General features: G+C 54.0%; 1 protein-coding gene and 1 long non-coding RNA gene across 7 annotated transcripts; both read right to left on the bottom strand.

The window, feature by feature from the left end:
* Window positions 1-4,631: 4,631 nt before the first annotated feature.
* LOC128903519 (uncharacterized) lies at window positions 4,632-12,379 on the bottom strand. Of its 6 annotated transcripts, none has more exons than XR_008464119.1 (7): window positions 11,693-12,378; window positions 11,481-11,535; window positions 10,989-11,024; window positions 10,849-10,911; window positions 6,916-7,045; window positions 5,760-5,869; window positions 4,632-5,449 (listed from the first exon to the last, which is right to left on the bottom strand). XR_008464119.1 is itself a non-coding variant. In XM_054187520.1 (7 exons), the coding sequence occupies exons 1-7, from the start codon at window positions 11,688-11,690 to the stop codon at window positions 5,275-5,277; spliced, it is 567 nt and encodes a 188-aa protein (XP_054043495.1). In that variant the 5' UTR covers window positions 11,691-12,379; the 3' UTR covers window positions 4,632-5,274. The 6 variants fall into 6 exon arrangements, 4 of the variants coding, with proteins under 4 accessions (XP_054043495.1, XP_054043494.1, XP_054043493.1 ...); XM_054187520.1 differs by having other exon boundaries at window positions 5,760-5,854; window positions 11,678-12,379; XR_008464120.1 differs by having other exon boundaries at window positions 11,435-12,378.
* A 6,273-nt stretch (window positions 12,380-18,652) lies between these two features.
* Window positions 18,653-20,823, bottom strand: LOC128903520 (uncharacterized). The gene is made up of 3 exons (XR_008464121.1): window positions 20,037-20,823; window positions 19,680-19,895; window positions 18,653-18,938 (listed from the first exon to the last, which is right to left on the bottom strand). It is a non-coding gene; the product is annotated as an uncharacterized LOC128903520 (long non-coding RNA).
* Window positions 20,824-21,061: the final 238 nt, after the last annotated feature.

Here is a 21,061-nt window from a genome sequence, read left to right as displayed (position 1 = left end):
GCAGCCCCACGGGCTGTGGGGCCACGCGAGCGGCTGCCAAAGAGCTTTCCAACGAGGCACGGCTTTCCCTCCTGGCTCTTCGGGCGTGGGAGCTGTCACCAGAGCCGCGGCCCTACAGGAAAATGCTTCGCAGGCTGGCGCGGCGGCGCCACGTGGGCGCCGGTGTCGCCAAGGCTGACGGCCGCCGGAAAGCCCGCAGCCCCACGGGCTGTGGGGCCACGCGAGCGGCTGCCAAAGAGCTTTCCAAGGAGGCACAGCTTTCCCTCCTGGCTCTTCGGGCGTGGGAGCTGTCGCCAGAGCCGCGGCCCTACCGGAAAATGCTTCGCAGGATGGCGCGGCGGCGCCCCGTGGGCGCTGGTGTCGCCAAGGCTTTCAGCCGCCGGAAAGCCCGCAGCCCCACGGGCTGTGGGGCCACGCGAGCGGCTGCCAAAGAGCTTTCCAACGAGGCACGGCTTTCCCTCCTCGCTCTTCGGGCGTGGGAGCTGTTGCCAGATACACAGTCCTACCGGAAAATGCTTCGCAGGCTGGCGCGGCGGCACCACGTGGGCGCCGTTGTCGCCGAGGCTGACGGCCGCCGGAAAGCCCGCAGCCCCACGGGCTGTGGGGCCACGCGAGCGGCTGCCAAAGAGCTTTCCAACGAGGCATGGCTTTCCGTCCTGGCTCTTCGGGCGTGGGAGCTGTCGCCAGAGCCGCGGCCCTACCGGAAAATGCTTCGCAGGATGGCGCGGCGGCGCCACGTGGGCGCTGGTGTCGCCAAGGCTTTCGGCCGCCGGAAAGCCCGCAGCCCCACGGGCTGTGGGGCCACGTGAGCGGCTGCCAAAGAGCTTTCCAACGAGGCACGGCTTTCCCTCCTGGCTCTTCGGGCGTGGGAGCTGTCGCCAGATACACGGCCCTACCGGAAAATGCTTTGCAGGCTGGCGCGGCGGCGCCACGTGGGCGCCGTTGTCGCCAAGGCTGACGGCCGCCGGAAAGCCCGCAGCCCCACGGGCTGTGGGGCCATGCGAGCGGCTGCCAAAGAGCTTTCCAACGAGGCACGGCTTTCCCTCCTGGCTCTTCGGGCGTGGGAGCTGTCGCCAGAGCCGCGGCCCTACCCGAAAATGCTTCGCAGGCTGGCGCAGCGGTGCCACGTGGGCGCCGGTGTCGCCGAGGCTGAGGGCCGCCGGAAAGCCCGCAGCCCCACGGGCTGTGGGGCCATGCGAGCGGCTGCCAAAGAGCTTTCCAACGAGGCACGGCTTTCCCTCCTGGCTCTTCGGGCGTGGGAGCTGTCGCCAGAGCAGCGGCCCTACTGGAAAATGCTTCGCAGGCTGGCGCGGCGGCACCACGTGGTCGCAGGTGTCGCCGAGGCTGACAGCCGCCGGAAAGCCCGCAGCCCCACGGGCTGTGGGGCCACGCGAGCGGCTGCCAAAGAGCTTTCCAACGAGGCACGGCTTTCCCTCCTGGCTCTTCGGGCGTGGGAGCTGTCGCCAGAGCCGCGGCCCTACCGGAAAATGCTTCGCAGGCTGGCGTGGCGGCGCCACGTGGGCGCCGGTGTCGCCGAGGCTGACGGCCGCCGGAAAGCCCGCAGCCCCACGGGCTGTGGGGCCACGCGAGCGGCTGCCAAAGAGCTTTCCAACGAGGCACGGCTTTCCCTCCTGGCTCTTCGGGCGTGGGAGCTGTCGCCAGAGCCGCGGACCTACCGGAAAATGCTTCGCAGGATGGCGCGTCGGCACCACGTGGGCGCTAGTGTCGCCAAGGCTTTCGGCCGCTGGAAAGCCCGCAGCCCCACGGGCTGTGGGGCCACGCGAGCGGCTGCCAAAGAGCTTTCCAAGGAGGCATGGCTTTCCCTCCTGGCTCTTCGGGCGTGGGAGCTGTTGCCAGATACACAGCCCTACCGGAAAATGCTTTGCAGGCTGGCGCGGCGGAGACACGTGGGCGCCGTTGTCGCCGAGGCTGACGCCCGCCGGAAAGCCCGCAGCCCCACGGGCTGTGGGGCCACGCGAGCGGCTGCCAAAGAGCTTTCCAACGAGGCACGGCTTTCCCTCCTGGCTCTTCGGGCGTGGGAGCTGTCGCCAGAACGGCGGCCCTACCGGAAAATGCTTCGCAGGCTGGCGCCGCGGCACCACGTGGGCGCTGGTGTCGCCGAGGCTGACGGCCGCCGGAAAGCCCGCAGCCCCACGGGCTGTGGGGCCACGTGAGCGGCTGCCAAAGAGCTTTCCAACGAGGCACGGCTTTCCCTCCTGGCTCTTCGGGCGTGGCAGCTGTCGCCAGAGCCGCAGCCCTACCGGAAAATGCTTTGCAGGCTGGCGCGGCGGCGCCATGTGGGCGATGGTGTCGCCGAGGCTGACGGCCGCCGGAAAGCCCGCAGCCCCACGGGCTGTGGGGCCACGCGAGCGGCTGCCAAAGAGCTTTCCAACGAGGCACGGCTTTCCCTCCTGGCTCTTCGGGCGTGGGAGCTGTCGCCAGAGCCGCGGCCCTACCGGAAAATGCTTCGCAGGCTGGCGCGGTGGCGCCACGTGGTCGCTGGTGTCGCCAAGGCTTTCAGCCGCCGGAAAGCCCGCAGCCCCACGGGCTGTGGGGCCAGGCGAGCAGCTGCCAAAGAGCTTTCCAACGAGGCACGGCTTTCCCTCCTGGCTCTTCGGGCGTGGGAGCTGTCGCCAGAGCCGCGGCCCTACCGGAAAATGCTTCGCAGGCTGGCGCGGCGGCGACACGTGGGCGCCGGTGTCGCCAAGGCTGACGGCCGCCGGAAAGCCCGCAGCCCCACGGGCTGTGGGGCCACGCGAGCGGCTGCCAAAGAGCTTTCCAACGAGGCACGGCTTTCCCTCCTGGCTCTTCGGGCGTGGGAGCTGTCGCCAGAGCCGCGGCCCTACCGGAAAATGCTTCGCAGGCTGGCGCGGCGGCGCCACGTGGGTGCCGATGTCGCCGAGGCTGACGGCCGCCGGCAAGACCGCAGCCCCACGGGCTGTGGGGCCACGCGAGCGGCTGCCAAAGAGCTTTCCAACGAGGCACGGCTTTCCCTCCTGGCTCTTCGGGCGTGGGAGCTGTCGCCAGAGCCGCGGCCCTACCGGAAAATGCTTCGCAGGATGGCGCGGCGGCGCCATGTGGCCGCCGGTGTCGCCGAGGCTTTCGGCCGCCGGAAAGCCCGCAGCCCCACGGGCTGTGGGGCCACGCGAGCGGCTGCCAAAGAGCTTTCCAACGAGGCACGGCTTTCCCTCCTGGCTCTTCGGGCGTGGGAGCTGTTGCCAGAGCCACGGCCCTACCGGAAAATGCTTTGCAGGCTGGCGCGGCGGCGCCACGTGGGCGCCGTTTTCGACGAGGCTGACGGAAGCCGGAAAACCCGCAGCCCCACGGGCTGTGGGGCCACGCGAGCGGCTGCCAAAGAGCTTTCCAAGGAGGCACGGCTTTCCCTCCTGGCTCTTCGGGCGTGGGAGCTGTCGCCAGAGCCGCGGCCCTACCGGAAAATGCTTTGCAGGCTTGCGCGGCGGCGCCAAGTGGGCACTTGTGTGGCTGATGCTGACGGCCGCAGGAAAGCCCGCAGCCCCACGGGCTGTGGGGCAACGCGAGCGACTGCCAAATCGCTTTCCAATGAGGCACGGCTTTCCCTCCTGGGTCTTTGGGCGTGGGAGCTGTCGCCAGAGCCGCGGCCCTACCGGAAAATGCTTCGCAGGCTGGCGCGGCGGCACCACGTGGTCGCAGGTGTCGCCGAGGCTGACAGCCGCCGGAAAGCCCGCAGCCCCACGGGCTGTGGGGCCATGCGAGCGGCTGCCAAAGAGCTTTCCAACGAGGCACGGCTTTCCCTCCTGGCTCTTCGGGTGTGGGAGCTGTTGCCAGAGCCGCGGCCCTACCGGAAAATGCTTCGCAGGCTGGCGTGGTGGCGCCACGTGGGCGCCGGTGTCGCCGAGGCTGACGGCCGCCAGAAAGCCCGCAGCCCCACGGGCTGTGGGGCCACGCCAGCGGCTGCCAAAGAGCTTTCCAACGAGGCACGGCTTTCCCTCCTGGCTCTTCGGGCGTGGGAGCTGTCGCCAGAGCCGCGGCCCTACCGGAAAATGCTTCGCAGGCTGGCGCGGCGGCGCCACGTGGGCGCCAATGGCGACGAGGCTGACGGCCGCCGGAAAGCCCGCAGCCCCACGGGCTGTGGGGCCACGCCAGCGGCTGCCAAAGAGCTTTCCAACGAGGCACGGCTTTCCCTCCTGGCTCTTCGGGCGTGGGAGCTGTCGCCAGAGCCGCGGCCCTACCGGAAAATGCTTCGCAGGCTGGCGCGGCGGAGCCACGTGGGCGCCGGTGTCGCCGAGGCTGACGGCCGCCGGAAAGCCCGCAGCCCCACGGGCTGTGGGGCCACGCGAGCGGCTGCCAAAGAGCTTTCCAACGAGGCACGGCTTTCCCTCCTGGCTCTTCGGGCGTGGGAGCTGTCGCCAGAGCCGCGGCCCTACCCGAAAATGGTTTGGAGGCTGGCGCGGCGGCACCACGTGGGGCTGCGGGCTTTCCTGCTGCTTTCAGAATCTCGTCACCACCCTTTCCCACTTGGCTCTCCGCCAGCCTCTAGAATTTCTCTTTTAATGTCAAGATAGTGCACGACTTAACATTATACAGAGCGCTACACATCAATACATGCTCAAATAAATAATAGCCCGTGGAATAATTGGCAATACAGTGCCGTCGTATGTTACAATGTGTCAGATGTCATTGAAGACAATGACTGAGCGATACAACGTGAAGCGTAACACAGTACGGGGCAGTGCCAGGCAATACGCCGTCACAGAATCACCAATAGAGAAATTCACAACAGAGTGCAGTCTTACGACAGAATCTCTCAAGCCACCATTAAGCCAGTGACAAGCGGTACAATGCCACACGTTACAGTATACAGGGCAGTACAACCCAATTCGCAGACGAATAAATTAGAGCAAATTACAAGATTCCCAATACAGTACAGTACAATGCCAGACAGTCTCAGATGTCGGTCAAGACAATGCCAGGGCAACGCAGTGCAAGACATAACGTTATACAGGTCAGTACAAGGCAATACGCAGTCAAATGAAGAACGGTAAACTACAATACCCAAACCACACTGCAGTACAATGGCAAACAATCCCACATGTCGGTCGAGACAATGACAACGCGAGACAGAACACCGTGCAGGGCAGCACAAGGCAGTACACAGTCAAATAAAGAACAGCTGACCAGAAAACCTGCACTACGCTGCCGTACAATCTCAAGACGTCTCGGATGGCAGTCAAGGCAATTACAGGGCAATACAAAGCACTACGTCGCAGTACACAAGGCAGTACAAGGCAATACTCAGTCAAACAAATAACAGACTGTCAAAAAATTCACAGTGTAGTGCACTACTATGACACCATGGGTCAGGCGGCAATCATGACAACGACAGGGCAATACAAGGCAAGACGTAACCCAATACGGGGCCGGACAAGGCAATATGCAGTTGTGGCGGGTGGAGCGATTCACTTCAGTCCTGAGAGAAGTAGAGAAACATTTAGAAACATCAACACAGTGATTCGACAAAGGCAGCAGTGAACGTAACATCCCTTTACCAGGTTCCGTGGCCACGTCCCCCGGATAATTTATTGCCCAGACCCTCCCGTTGAGCCGCAACCCCCTTGCTTTCTAAACTCCTTCTTGAAGAGCAGTCTAAGTGCGGCTGGATCCAATTCCTAGCCCTGGACTTGGGCAACGGTTCACCTCTAAAGGATTGTGTCCGCGCCATCAACCCTTTATATCACTGTGCTAAGGCTACGAGGTTTAGCATGGTATTAGTCACTTACCGAGACTCTGTTGCGGCAAGGGATCTCTCAGCCTTGAGGAGCAGAACCTGAAGCAAGCGTCCCCGCTCAAGGGCACATCCTGGTGCTATGACAGACTATGACAGGCAATACTATGACAGGGCAATACAATGCAAGACGTAACTTTACACAGGGCAGTACAAGGCCAATACACAGTCAAATAGGGAACGACCGATCACAAAATTGATGCACGGTCAAATAGAGTACAACAGCCTAAGAAGCTCTTAATACAGTGCCTGTCAACGCCAGAATACATCAGATGGCTCGCGGCACGGTGAGAGGGCAATACGACGCAAGACTTAGGAAAATACAGGGCAGTACAAAGCAATACGTGGTCAAATATAGAACAGCCAATCAAAAACACCCTCAGTTCGGTGCGGTACAACCCCAGAGAGTGTAAAAGGACAGTTAAGACTATTTCATGGCAACACAACGCACAACGTAACACAATACAGGTTGCTACAATGCAATACAGAATAATAAACAACCGATCAAAAAGCCACAATACGGTGCAGTACGATCCCACACGGTCTCGGGTGGCAGTCAAAACAACTATAGGGCGACGCGATCCAAGATGCAACATTACACGACAGAGCAGAACGGAAGACGCAGTCAACTAAATACCAACCAATTAGGAGAACCGCAGTACAGTGCGGGAGAAAACAAAAATAAGTGGAGATGCCAGTCAAGACAATGACAGAGCAATACAAGGCAAGAAATAACACAATACAGTGCAGTACAGTGAAATACACGGTCAAATAAATAACTGATTAAGTATCCCGCAATACCGTGCGATGCAATGCCAAAACATGTGAGACAGCAGTCGAGGCAGTGACAGAGCTATACAATGGAAGACATAACGCAGGGCTGTACAACACCGAAACGTATCAGATGGCACTCAGAACAACAACATGGCGATACAACGCAAGCCGCAACACAATACAAGGTGGTAACAAGGCAATACATGGGTCAAACAGAACAACGAATAAAACCTGCACAATACGGATCGCTGCAATCCCAGAACGTCTAAAGTGACAGTGAACGGAATGACGGGGCAGTACAATGCAAGATACAACACTAGACAGGGCAATATGCATTCAAATAACACAAAACCAATTAAAAAACCCACAATACACACCAGTACAATGCTGGAACAGATCAGATGGCAGTCCGGGCAAATAGAGGGCAATACAATGCCAAACGTGACGCCATACAGGGCCGGACAAGGCAATACGCAGTTGTGGCAGGCCGAGCGGCTAACTTCGCTTCTAAGAGAGAAGCGGTGAAACATTCAGAAACATCAACACAGTGATTCTCCAAAGGCAGCAGTGCACGTGACAGCGCTTTACCAGATTCCATATGGCCACGCACCCCGGATTATTTACTGCCTAGGGGCCAGGGTCAGACGAGCTGTCTGGGAGACCCTCCCATTGAGTCATGAGGCTCGGAAAGGACCCCCTTGCTTTCTAAACTCCTTCTCGGAGAGGAGTCTAGGTGCGGCTGGATCCAATTCCTAGCTCGGAAAGGACCCCCTTGCTTTCTAAACTCCTTCTCAGAGAGGAGTCTAGGTGCGGCTGGATCCAATTCCTAGCCCCAGACTTAGGCAATGGTTCACCTCTAAAGGATTGTATCTGCGCCATCGACCCTTTATATCACTGAGCTAAGGCTACAAGGTTTTGCATGCTATTAGTGACTTACTGAGAATCTGTTGCGGCAAGGCATATCTCAATCTCGAGGTGCAGAACCTTAATCGAGCGTCCCTGCTCAAGGGGAGATCCTGGCATGGAGGCGCCTGCCATGCAGAAGTAGTCAAAAGGCTCTTGGGCTGTCCACTATTTATGGGGTAAGCCAATTGACTTATAGTCACATCAGCACGGGAACAAAATATCTAGGTCCCCACTGTGTTGCCAACCATCCCCCAACTTCAAGTACCACTCAAAACAACTCCATGGATGATTGGGGCGCCAAAAGGAAGGGGCGCCCACACCACCCCAGCAGTCAAATAAGGAACAACCAATGGAACTTTCACAATAAATAAGTACAATCCCAGACAGTCTAAAGTAACAGCCAAGACAATGACAGACCAATACAGTGCAAGACCTAACATCATACAGAGCAGTAAAAGGCAACGCGCAGCCAAGTCAAGAACAGTTAAAATACCCATAATCCAGTGCAGCACTATGACACTGTCCCATAACACAGTCAAAACAACGACAGAGTAATGCAACACGAGCCGTAACACAATACAGGGCAGCACAAGGCAATACACAGTCACACAAAGAACAGCCAATTAAAAAAACCCACAACAGAACGCCCTACAATCTCAGGAAGTCTCAGAGGGCAGTCACGGGAAATACAGGGCAATACGGTGCAAGATAACACAATACAGGCCACTGCCAGCCAATACTCAGTCAAATAAATAACAGACAGTCAAAAAATTCACAGTGCAGTGCACTACTATGACACCATGGGTCAGGCGGCAATCACGACAACGACAGGGCAATACAAGGCAAGACGTAACCCAATACGGGGCCGGACAAGGCAATATGCAGTTGTGGTGGGTGGAGCGATTCACTTCAGTCTTAAGAGAAAAGTAGAGAAACATTCAGAAACATCAACACAGTGATTCTCCAAAGGCAGCAGTGCACGTGACGGCGCTTTATCAGGTTCCGTGGCCACGTACCCTGGATTATTTCCTGCCTAGGGGCCAGGGTCAGACGAGCTGTCAGGGAGACCCTCCCGTTGAGTCACGAGGCTCGGAAAGGACCCCCTTGCTTTCTAAACTCCTTCTCCGAGAGGAGTCTAGGTGCGGCTGGATCCAATTCCTAGCTCGGAAAGGACCCCCTTGCTTTCTAAACTCCTTCTCCGAGAGGAGTCTAGGTGCGGCTGGATCCAATTCCTAGCCCTGGACTTGGGCAACGGTTCACCTCGAAAGGATTATGTCTGTGCCGTCAACCCTTTACGTGGCTCATAAAAAACAGCTGATGAAGGAAGTGGCAATATGGTGGCCTACAACGGCAGAATAGATCAGATGACAATCAAGACAACAACCGAGCGATACAATGGAAGACGTAACACCACACAGGGCCGGACAAGGCAATACACAGCCACATCAGAACCCACGAGAGACATCACACTACAGTCCAGACCTAGGACAGATTCTCTAACGTGACCGTCAAGACGACAGGGCAATACAACACAAGATGTAACACAGGCCATATGCAGTTGTGGCGGGTGCAGTGATAAAATTCACTCCTAAGAGAGAGGCAGAGAAACATTAACAAACATAACAGCAGTGATTCACCAAAGGTAGCAGCGCACGTGATGGCACTTTACCAGATTGCACGGCCACGCACCCCGGGTCATTTACTGCCTAGGGGCCAGGGTCAGACGAGCTGTCAGGGAGACCCTCCCCTTGAGTCACGAGGCTCGGAAAGGACCCCCTTGCTTTCTAAACTCCTTCTCGGAGAGGAGTCTAGGTGCGGCTGGATCCCATCCTCACCCCGGACTTGGGCAACGGTTCACCTCTAAAGGATCATATCTGCGTGATCAAACCCTTTGCATCGCTCAGCTAAGATGGCAAAGTCTGGCATGCTGTTAGTCACTGACCCAGAATCTGTTGCGGCAAGGCTTCTCTCAGCCTCGAGGAGCAGAACCTTAAGTGAGTGTCCCCGGGAAATGCTGGTGAACAGGCCGCTGCCTTGCAAGAAAGCTCCAAGGGCTCTTGGTCTGTCTGCTAGTTATATATATAACTGACTCACAGCGTCTTGACTCTGGTGCCAGCCATCCCACAAAGTTCAAGTGCCACTCGTAGCGACTCCTCCTGGTCGTTATAGCTCGAGCAGCAGCCCGGGGGAAAAAGGGGGGTGACATCGCAACAGCGGTCAAATACAGAACAACCGGTTAAAAATTGCACAATACAGTGCCAGAGACTCTAAAGTAACTGGCAAGACAACGACAGGGCAACACCATGCAAGATCTAACCTTACACAGGGCAGTACAAGGCAACGTACAATCAAATGCAGAGCAGACAATGAAAGAATTGACGGTACAGTGCCATACAACGGTAGAATATATCAGATGTCAGTCACCACAATGACAGAGCAATACAAGGCAAGACGTAACGCGATACGGGGCCCTACCAGGCGACATAGTCAAGGAAACAACAACCCATGAAAGAATTCACAATACAGCACGGTCCTAGGACAGAAGGTGTAAAACGACCGTCAAGACAGTGACAGGGCAATACAATGCAAGACGCAACACCATACCAGGTGGTAACAAGGCAACATGCAGCCAAACGAAGAACAACCGATTAAGAAACCCAGTATACGTTCAACTGTAATACCAGAAAAGATCAGAAGGCAGTCAAGACAATGACAGCACACTATAACGCGAGAAGTAACACAATACAGGGCAGTACAAGGCATTACACAGTCAAATAAAGAACCCATTAAAAACCACACAATACAGTGCGGTGCGATGCCAGAGTAGATCAGAAGGCAGTCGAGACTACGACGGGGCAATATAATGTGAGATGCTACACAATACAGGGCAGTACAAGGCATTAGAAAGCCAGATGAAGAACAACCCCAAATGAAGAACAACCAATTAAAAAAACCTGCAATACAGTGTGGTACGAGGCCCGAACAGATCAGAAGGCAGTCAAGGCTACGACGGGGCAACATAACGCTAGACATAACGCAATAGAGGGCGGTACAAGGCATTACACAGTCAAAGAACAACCGATTAAAAAAAAAAAAACACGCAACACGGTGTGGTACGATGCCAGAATAGATCACAGAGCAGTCAAGAGCATGATGGGGCAACACGATGCGAAACCGATACTGAGTGAGGCGGAGCAATACTATTTCAAATATACAAGAACACAGTACGGAACCAAATTCTTATGCATACGACGCAAGACCATCTCAAATGGCAGTCAAGGAAGTTCCTGAGCAACATAATCCCGATTTGCACAAAATGGTGGCATCAGGCACCATCGCATCGGTCAACACTAAGTTGTACTGCAATATCCCCCGCATCACACGCGCCGTACCCTCCTGCTCACCTGCTCCGCATGGATTCCGGATTCGGACTTCGTGGCACTCTCTGGTTCTGGCACCTAAAACACCTAAGACACACAATATTACTGTTGAGCTTACGGGAAACCACCACCCCCATGCGCTACCTCTCTGCTACCCAGCTCACCTCCAACGCTCGTCCGGCTCCGGATGCCTGCGGCGCCTGCAAAACCAAAGACAAACACCCCACTGAGCTCCCCAACGTGTCCACAACCGCCTCACTCGCTGGGACTACTCAGTGGGCGTGCAGCATCACCCCTCTGACCCTGCGTGTCACACCAACCGAAGAAACGCACGCCGAGATACCACCCAAAACCCTACCAAGTTCCCCATCTCCCACTCCCTCACCTTGCCCACCCGTCCTCCCCCGAGGCGTGCAACCTGAAGGCTCACAAACCACCCATAAAACCCAACCGACACGGGTTGCTTTAAAACTTGAAAGTTGCTCCCTCTGAGGCAGATGTGATACTTCAGCCCACCCGCCGCTGCTGACCTTGACTGACTCATCCCCATCCCCACATCCCATGTCATTCATTGCTTCAAAACTTCAAATTGGAAAGAGCCAATACATACAGTACTCAGAGCCACATCTTCTCTCTAACACCACGTGCTGACCCACCTTCTTACATCGCTCTCCTCCTCTACGCTGCCCCGCCAAGCTTGTCCCGCTGCATCTGCAAGAACGACATCAGAGAAATCACCCTGAGGCAGAGCAATAGAGTCATAACAACAAAAGGTCTTGCACCTTTTCACAAATACCATCTAAGGTCCAAATACAACCGTACACAAAGAAAATTACAAAAAAAAAATCCGCACCAAAACCAGCCATACCCTCTTGGACATGAACTCTTCTTCACTGCTGCTGTATTGCCTTCCCAACACGCCTCTGCTCTTCCCAAACAAAACAGAAGAGGTGTCTACACAGCCTCCCGATGGCTACCCTGAGATGACTCTAACACCTTTGCCCCGATCTACAGGGATTCATGTACTACATACAGACCCTCCACAGGATTCCACCCACCCTGGACACTACGCGCCCGGGCAGGGCGGCCCCGAGCCAAACACTCACAGTTACAGACAGACACTACACGGAACGCTACGAACGACGCGCCTCAAAGACGAGAGAAAACTCTCAGCAAGAAAGATGACACGGGGACCAAAGTCACCATCGTGCAAGAAAATCTGTGGGATCGTGATGATGTCAATGTGAAGACGCTCTACGGAACCCCCTGAAGCAAACTGTAGAACGTGATGGTACGTAATAAGAACGGACTGTTGAGCCCGATAAGATGGATGTGCAGGAAGCCTGGCTTCAAGACCTAAGAACGTAACGATGCAGGGAAGAACTCCCAGACGTGGAAGTGGGCCGTCCAGAAACTTCCGAGACGCAAGATTGATGCACGCTTTAAGATGCTAACGCAAGAAGAGCGTCAGATGAATGATGCTACGCCCACAGGCCCAAGCATTCAAGACCCTAAGGATGACGCCCAGGGCCCCACGTCGTGCTCCTGGAGCTCAAAGATGACCTCGAGATCCAAGAAGGGGCGAAGATACACAACACAGACCACACGAATGACATGACAACACGCACAGGCTGGAACTGCCCTGCCCGGGACGCGCTAGCGTCACACTGAGCAGTAAGCAACATCCTTTACCTTCCTAAATATGACTGTGCCCCGTGACAGCCCTCGCCACTACGCTAACATCAAAGACCCCATTTTGCAATTGTCCAACTCGGCCCCTCTCCGGCACCTGACTGTCAACTTAGCTTTTGGAGGGCCAGGCATCTGGATCCTTCTTCGATGCGGTCCGCAAAAACCGGCCATCCGATACATTTCCGCAGTCACCAGGTTCCTCCTCTTCCTCTGCAAAAGAAAAATAAAAAATAACCCCAGAGGCCGCCACAGCACCAGCAATAAGCATCCTGAGAGGAGACGCCAACCTCTTCCACGACACCCTCAGCCTCCCGAACGCCGTGGCGTTCTGCTCGCCCGCTCCGCGCCGATTCCGGAGTCCGAGGCTGCGGTGATAGTTATTCACAGCACCTAAGAGACCAAGAAACACAACATTACCACTGCGCTTCTGCCAAACCGCCACACCATCGACTCCTATCTTCTGTCTTCATTCACATGAGAAAAAAAAGCACCCAATTGTATTCATAGAGGCGCCAGTCACATCTTCCCTCTAATACCACATGCCAAACCACCTCCGTACAGCGCTCCTCTCGGCTCCCCTGCGTCACCCTGCACATCTCGTCTCTCGGCATCTAAAAAGAGAGAAAAAAAAAAAAATCAAACATTACCCTGATGGCAGAGCGATAGCTTAATTCCAAAGGTCTTGTTTCTACTTCGGAACACTGTTCAATTAGATCCAACTACAGCCTGCCGTCAAAAAAAAGAAAAAACCACAGAAAAAGCCCACAAACATTACACCCCACACAAAGCAGCCTGAACGTCTTTGAGATACTGCGTCCTTCACTGGCTGTGAACAGCCTCTCCGACTTGGCTCTGCTTATGCCAACACCCACTAATGAAACACCCCCGCACCCAACCTCCTGAGAGCAAATTCCAGATGACTACCCAACCTTTGCCTCGGTCTCCACAGATCCACATATTAACTGTAGACTCTCGTCACTACTCTGCCTGCCCTGGACTCTACACACCCGGGCAGGGGGGCTCCGAGCCAGACACACACACACAAGCACAGACCAACACTACACAGAACGCTAAAAACAACGCACCTCAAGGATGAAAGAAAACTCTCAGCAAGAAGGATGACACCCGGACGGAAGTCACCATCGGGCAAGAAGACCTGGAGACCGTGGTGGTGATGCGAAGAGGCTCTATGGAAGCCCCTGAAACAGAGTGTAGGACATCATCATCTGTGATAAGAAGGGACTGTCAAGACTGATAAGATGTATGCGGGGGAAGCCTGGCTTCAAGACCTAAGAACATAATGACATAGGGAAGAAGTCCCAGTTGTAGACACGGGCCATCCGGAAACTTCCAAGATGCAAGACCGATGCGAGCTTTAAGCTTCTAATGCAAGAAGACCAGCAGCCGAACGGTGCTATGCACATGGGTGCAGGTGTTCGAGACCCTAGGGATGGCGCCTGAGGCGCAATGCCGTGCTCCTGGAGCTTAAAGACGACCTCGAGACCCGAGAAAGGTCTAAGACACAGAACACGGACCACACGAAAGACACGACAACACACACAGGCTGGAACCGCCCTGCCCGGGAATGCCGAACAGTAAGCCGCGTCCCTTACGTGCCTAAAGGAGACTGCGCTCCAGGACAAACCTCTCCCCTACGCCAACTTCAAAGACACCTTTTTGCAATTCTCAACCTCGTCCCCTCTCGGGCGCCAGTCTCTCAACTTAGCTTTTGGAGGGCCAGGGGTCCGAATCCATCCTTGAGGCAGTCCACAGAAAACAGCCATCCAATACGTTCCTGTGGTCACCAGCTTCCTCCTCTTCCTCTGCAAAAGGAAAAGAAAAAAAAAAAGTTATCCCAAAAGCAGCCACAGCACCAGCAATAAGCATCCTGAGAGGAGATGCCAACCTCTTCCACAACACCCTCAGCCTCATGAACACCGAGGCATTCTGCTCGCCCGCTCAGCGCCAATTCCAGAGTCTGACGCTGCGGCAACAGTTATTCACAGCACCTAAGATACCAAGAAACACAGCATTACCACTGCGTTACTGCCAAACCACCAGTCCCGTGCTCCTCCTCGATACTATCTGGCTCGCCTCAAGTGCGAGAGCCTAGAGCACACCAGGCTCCGACGACACCCAAACCCATCTGCAAAACCTGTCCAAGAAGGACTCATGAACCCGGCTCCCTTTTCTAGCCCTCCCCCAGTGCCAAAACTTTAAGAAACCCCTTCTCTTCTCCCTGAGCTGCCAGAGAAGGAGCCCCACTTCTTCCCCATAGATCCCACCCTTTATTTGCCAGCCCGAACACCCGGCGTTGGACGCTTCTCGAGAGCCACTCTTCCCAGCCTCTCCCTGCGTCCCACCACCACCTCCTATCTTCTGTCTTCCCACGGACTCTGGGCTCTGCTGCAGACCCACAGAGTCAGTGAAGCCCTGATCTGACCTATACCAGGGGCCTGCCACAAGCTGCAAAGGCTCCAGGGACACAGCAAAACCCTGAGCACGGTGGGGGAAGGTGACAAGGCACCCCACATCCTGAAATACGTTATGCTTTATGGCCCTGCTGCTTTCCTGAGAAATGTGAAAACTCCATCTACAGCTGCAGACAAGGTGCTCACCCAGTCCCTGCAAAGTAATCTCATCATCTGCCCGATTGAGACAAATTCTATTGGCATCTTATCTGGGATACAGCAAAGCTAGTGGGAAAAAAAAACCACAAACAAGAAAGTTCCATCTTCAATACAGTCAGGGATTCCAGGAAAATGCGCCATGCCTGGAAGAGAGAAAACCATACCCTTAAACTATCTCACCGCCCCCTAAGACTCATTACCACGTGACTCACCTCAAAAACCACAAGGAAGAGAACCGGCACATGAGGCCGCTCTCTACTATACATGCTGCCAAACCTCACCTGGTCCTGAAGGTCTTGCCACCTCCAGCTTCTTACCTGCGATTCTCTAAATGGGATAACATCTCCACCCAAGGAGCTGAGCCACCTCCAAAGCTGCAATCGACTGAAAGACAGGCAGAGCTCTGACCCTGGAGAAGCCCGGCAGCAGAATGAGCTGCCCCAGCAGAGGCTGTGGGTTATATACCCCGGGCCCCGCCCACCGCCCTTCCCACCAGCACCTGGGAAAGGGCCTGGCTGACCTCCACAAGGCATAGAGCCTGCCAGAGGAGCAGCTGCTCCTTTCCTCACAGGCCTGAGAAGTACAGCATGCAAAACACCAAAACGGAGAAAGCGACCCTTAGAGGAACGGACAATATGTGCTCTTTTATTACAACTACATCAACTGTGTCAGCAACAGGGCCCGGTAGGTAAGTAAACTTAATTAAACTTTTGCAGAGCGAAGACATAAAAAGAAAGACATCATCCTAACCTAAATAGGCCAGAAGATCATGAAGCACAATAACAATATTTTTATCAAGACTCAATGTGCTTTAGTTTCCTTGTAAAAGAAACCCCACAACGAGTCATGCAGCATTTCTAGCAAGATGACGCATATAACCCGATGTCTGCCAGAACTGTGTTCTGGATCGGACCGACAGACAGTGCACAAGCAGAGGCTTGTACGCTGCCTGTAATGCAGTGGCTGAGAAAGAACCGAGGCTTGGGGCCGCCGCTCTCCTCGGCTGAGTCTGCTCCGGTGCCCTGTCTGTCATTGCTGTTGTGCCTTAGGCCATGCAGTAAAACAAGTGACACGTGCTCCCTTTTACTTCTCTCCTGAGGCAGAAAATAACAAGAGAGAGAGACTTAGGGACTGAAAGATAAACTGAACTGTAATGAAATCTTAACAGCAAAATAATACCAAGAAAAGACAACAGTAACAAGAAAACAATTAAATATATACAGGACATACACAACCCGATACGGAGCTCCCAGGATGACCACTGCTTCACTGGCAGGCACGGGGAAAGTCCGGGACCAGACTCGGTGGCAGACTGGAACCAGATTCCAGACCTGGTTGCATAAATGCACGGATCAGGGTCAAAGGACAATGAACAGACAGAGGAGTCCTCAAAGGCCAGATGACAGGTACCAACCCCTTCGATCCCTCTGCTTTTATACTGAGCGTGATGACAGTGGAATGCAATACCCCATCAGTCAGGTTCGGGTCACCGGTCCTGTCTTCTCTTCACCGTGGGTGCAACCACTCTATGCTTTTCTGCTTCCGATGGGGCATATATAAAGGTTAGCTGCACTGTGCTGTTATAGGAATAAGTATAAGCAAGAGCCTCTCTGCGCGGCATCCCTTGGCATTAAGTGCGAATACAAGGTCTTGGCGCTCTGAAGGTGGATACTACCTGAAAAATAAATCATTATTTTCAGAGAGTTCAGTTAATTGGAAGAGACTTACCTGCAAAGTAAAGTGACTGAAAACATCACTGGTTCTGTTGTACATCAGACCAGCACTTCCACACATGGCTACGTAACCTCACATTCACATGAATAAGAGAAGTGGCCAAATGTATTCATGGAGCCGCCGGTCACATCTTCCCTTTAATACCTCGGGCTGACCCACCTTTGTCCTGCGCTCCCGTCAGCTCCCCTGCGTATCCCTGGCCATCTCATCTCTCTACACGTGAAAAAAAAAGCAACACACCAATATCAAACATTACCCTAACGCGGAGCAGTAGCTTTATTCCAAAGATCTTATTTCTACTTAGGAACCCTGTTCACATAAGTCCAACTACAGCCTGTCATCCAAAAAAGAGAAGCCTGCAAACATTACACCCCACACAAAGCAGGCTTACCATCTTTGAGATACTGTCCCCTTCACTAGCCGCAAACACCCTCTCCAACTTGGCTCCGCTTATGCCAGCGCCCGCTAATGAAACACCCGTCCACACAGCCTCTCGAGAGCTAATCGATTAGAGATAACTACGCAACCTTTGCCTGGGTCTAGACAGATCCTCACATTCACTACAGACTGCCGTCGTGATTCTGCCTACCCTGGACACTACGCACCCGGGCAGGGCAGCCCTGAGCCAAACACACACAGACTGACGCTACACAGAACACTACGAACACGCCTCAAGGATGAGAGAAAACTCTCAGCAAGAAGAATGACACCGGGACCAAAGTCACCATCGGGCAAGACAGCCTGCGGCACTGTGATGGTGACGATGTGAAGAGGCTCCACAGAACCCCGTGAAACAAAGTGTAGAACTTCACAGTTCCTGAGAAGGGACTGTCAAGCCTGACAAGATGGACATGCAGGAAGCCTAGCTTCAAGACCTAAAAACATAACGACGCAGGGAAGAAGTCCCAGTTGCTGAAGTGGGCCATCCGGAAAGTTCCAAGATGCAAGACCGATGCACGCTTTAAGATGCTAATGCAAGAAGAGAGGCAGACAGTTGGTGCTACGCCCACGGCTGCAGGTGTTCGACACCATAAGGATGGCACCTGATGCACATTCCGTGCTCCTGAAGCTTAAAGATGATCTCGAGACCCAAAAAAAGGTCCAGGATGCAAGACACAGACAACACAAACGACACGACAACACACACAGGCTGGAACTGCCCTGCCCAGGATGCGCTAACATCACACCGAACAGTAAACCACATCCTTTAACTTCCCAAATATGACTGTGCCCCGGGACAGCCCTCGCCACTATGCTAACATCAAAGACCCCATTTTGCAATTGTCCACCTCCGCCCCTCTACAGCGCCAGACTGTCAACTAAGCTTTCGGAGGGCCGGGCATCTGAATCCTTCCTGCGCACTGCGTTTCTGCCAACCACCAGTCCCGTGCCCCGCCTCGATACTATCCGTCTCACCTCAAATGCAAGAGCCTAGAACACGCCAGGCTCCAATGACACACAAACCCATCTCCAAAACCTGTCCAAGAAAGACTTGTGAACCCGCCTCCCTTTCCTAGCCATGCCCTGGTGCCAAAACTTTAGAAAACCTGTCTCTTCTCCTGAGCCATCAGGGAAGGAGCCCCACTTCTACCCCACAGCTCCCACCCTTTATTTGCCGGCCTGAACACCCGGCATCAGACGCTCCTCGGGAGCTGCTCTTCTCAGCTCCTCCCTGTGTTACGCCATCAACTCTTATCTTCTGTCTTCCCATGGACTCTGGGCTCTGCTACAGACCCACAGAGTCAGCGAAGCCCTGATCCAACCTACACCAGGGTCCTGCTGCAAGCCACAAATGCTCCAGGGACACAGCGGTACCTCGCGCACCGTGGGGGAAGGCAACGACGCGCCCCACACTCTGCAAGACATTATACCTTATGTCCCTGCTGCTTTCTTGAGACAAGATGCTCACCCAGTCTCTGCAAAGTAATCTCATCATCTGCCTCATCGAGACAAATGTTATCGGCATTTTACCCAGGATACAGCAAAACCAGTGAAAAAAGAAACAGCAAGAAAGTTCCATCTTCAATAGAGCCAGGGATTCCAGAAAAGTGGCCGTGCCTGGAAGACAGAAAACCGTACCCTTAAACCATCTCACCACCCCCAAACCGCTCATTACAACGTGACTCACCTGAAAAACCACAAGAAAGAGAAGCAGCACACGAGGCCGCTCTCTACTGTACATGCTACCAAACCTCACCTGGTCCTCAAGGTCTTACCACCTCCAGCTTCCCACCTGCTATTCTCTAAATGGGATAACATCTCCGCCCCAGTAGCTGAGCCGCCTCCAAAGATGGGAGCAATGGAAGGACCGGCAGAGCTGTGACCCTGGAGAAGCCCGGCAGCAGAATGAGCTGCCCCCGCAGACGCTGTGGGTTATATACCCCGGACCCCGCCCACCGCCCTTCCCACCAGCACCTGGGAAAGGGGCCTGGCTGACCTCCAGAAGCCATAGAGCCTGCCAGAGAAGCAGCCTTTTCTCACAGTCCTGAAAAGTACAGCATGCAAAACACCAAAACAGAGAAAGCGACCCTTAGAGGAAATGGCAATACGTGCTCTTTTACTACAGCTACGTCACTTGTGTCAGCAACAGGGCCCGGTAGGTATGTAAACTTAAATAAACTTTTTCAGGACATAGAAAGAAAGAGAAAGACATCCGCCTAACCTCCATAGGCAAGTAGATCATTAAGCCCGATAAACACATTTTTAAAAGAAAACAGCATGTCTTCCGATTCCTTGTAAAAGAAAAACCAAAATGTTAGCGGGGTCATACATCACTTCCAGCGAGACACCGCATATTACCAGACTTCTGCCAGAACTATGTTCTGGATGGGACTGACGGACAGAGTGCAAGCAGAGGCTTGTGCGCCGCCTGTAATACAGCAGGTGAGAAAGAACCAATGCTCTAGGCCGCCGCTCTCCTCGGCCGAGTCCGCTCCCGTGCCCTAACCATCGTTGCTGTCGCAGTTTAGGCTGTGCATTAAACCAAGTGACAGATGCTCTCTTTTAACTTCTCTCCTGAGGAAGGAAAGAACATGAGGGAGACTTAGGAACTGAAAGAGAAACTGAACTCTTTCGTAATGAAATATAAACAGAAAAGTTATACCGAGGAGAAACAACAATAACAGGAAAAAAATAAAATAGATAAGATATACACACAAGCCGGTATCAGGCTCCCAGGATGACCATCGCTTCACCGGCAGGCACGGGCAAAGTCCGAGACTGGACTTGGCGATGGATGGGAACTGGATTCTGGATCTGGTAGCACAAACACACGGATGGGGATCGAAGGATGTCAAACAGACAGAAGAGTCCTCGGACGCCAGCCGTTGAAGGAAAGGTACCGACCCCTCCGATCCCTCCACTTTTATACTGAGCGTGATGAGGATGGGATGCGATAGCCCATCAGTCAGATTCGGGTCACCGGTCCCGTCTACTCTTCACCATGGGTGCGACCCATCTACCCTTTTCTGATCCAACCCTCCGACAGGGCATATATAAAGGTTAGCTGAGCTGTGTTGTTATAGCAATAGGTATAAGCAAGAGCCTCTCTGCATGGCATCCCTTCACATTAAGTGTAAACATAAGGTCATAGCACTCTGGAAATGGATACTACCTGAAAAATATGTCATTATTTTCAGAGAGTTCAGTTAGTTGGAAGAGACTTACCTGAAAAGTAGAATTACTGAAAGGAAAACTGGTTCTGTTGTGCCTCAGTCCAGCACATTCGCACATGGCTACGCAACCTCACATTCACATGAAAAAAAAAGAAGAATTGCCCAATTGTATTCATGGAGCCACCGGTCAGATCTTCCCTTTAATACCTCGTGCCGAGCCACCTTCATACGGCGCTCCTCTCGGTTCCCCTGCGTTGCTCTGCCCGTCTCGTCTTTCTGCATCTAAAAAAAAAAAAAAAAAAAAAAAAAACCCACACAATATCAAACATTACCCTGATGCAGAGCAGCAGCTTAATTCCAAAGGTCTTGTTTCTACTTAGAGACACGGTTCAACTAGGTCCAACTACAGCCTGCCATCAAAAAAAAAAGCCAGCCCACAAACATTACACCCCACACAAAGCAGCCTAAACATCTTTGAGATATTATCTCCTTCACTAATCATAAACAGCCTCTCCAAACTTTGCTCTGCTTATGCCAACATGCACTAATGAAACACCCATCCCCATA

The sequence above is a fragment of the Rissa tridactyla genome, unplaced genomic scaffold, assembly GCF_028500815.1.
Source record: "Rissa tridactyla isolate bRisTri1 unplaced genomic scaffold, bRisTri1.patW.cur.20221130 scaffold_426, whole genome shotgun sequence".
NCBI lineage: Eukaryota > Metazoa > Chordata > Aves > Charadriiformes > Laridae > Rissa > Rissa tridactyla.
Note: the sequence above shows the minus strand (reverse complement) of the source record. Positions and strands in the feature narration are given on the sequence as shown.

Coding starts and splice junctions, on each gene's coding strand:
- LOC128903519 (XM_054187518.1), bottom strand. CDS start 11,623: ATGGTATTTGTGAAAAGGTGCAAGACCTTTTGTTGTTATGACTCTATT. Junction 11,025..11,480: donor GAGGAGAGCGATGTAAGAAG/GTGGGTCAGCAC, acceptor TTGGTTTTGCAG/GCGCCGCAGGCATCCGGAGC. Junction 7,046..10,848: donor CCGGAATCCATGCGGAGCAG/GTGAGCAGGAGG, acceptor CTTCTCTCTTAG/AAGCGAAGTTAGCCGCTCGG.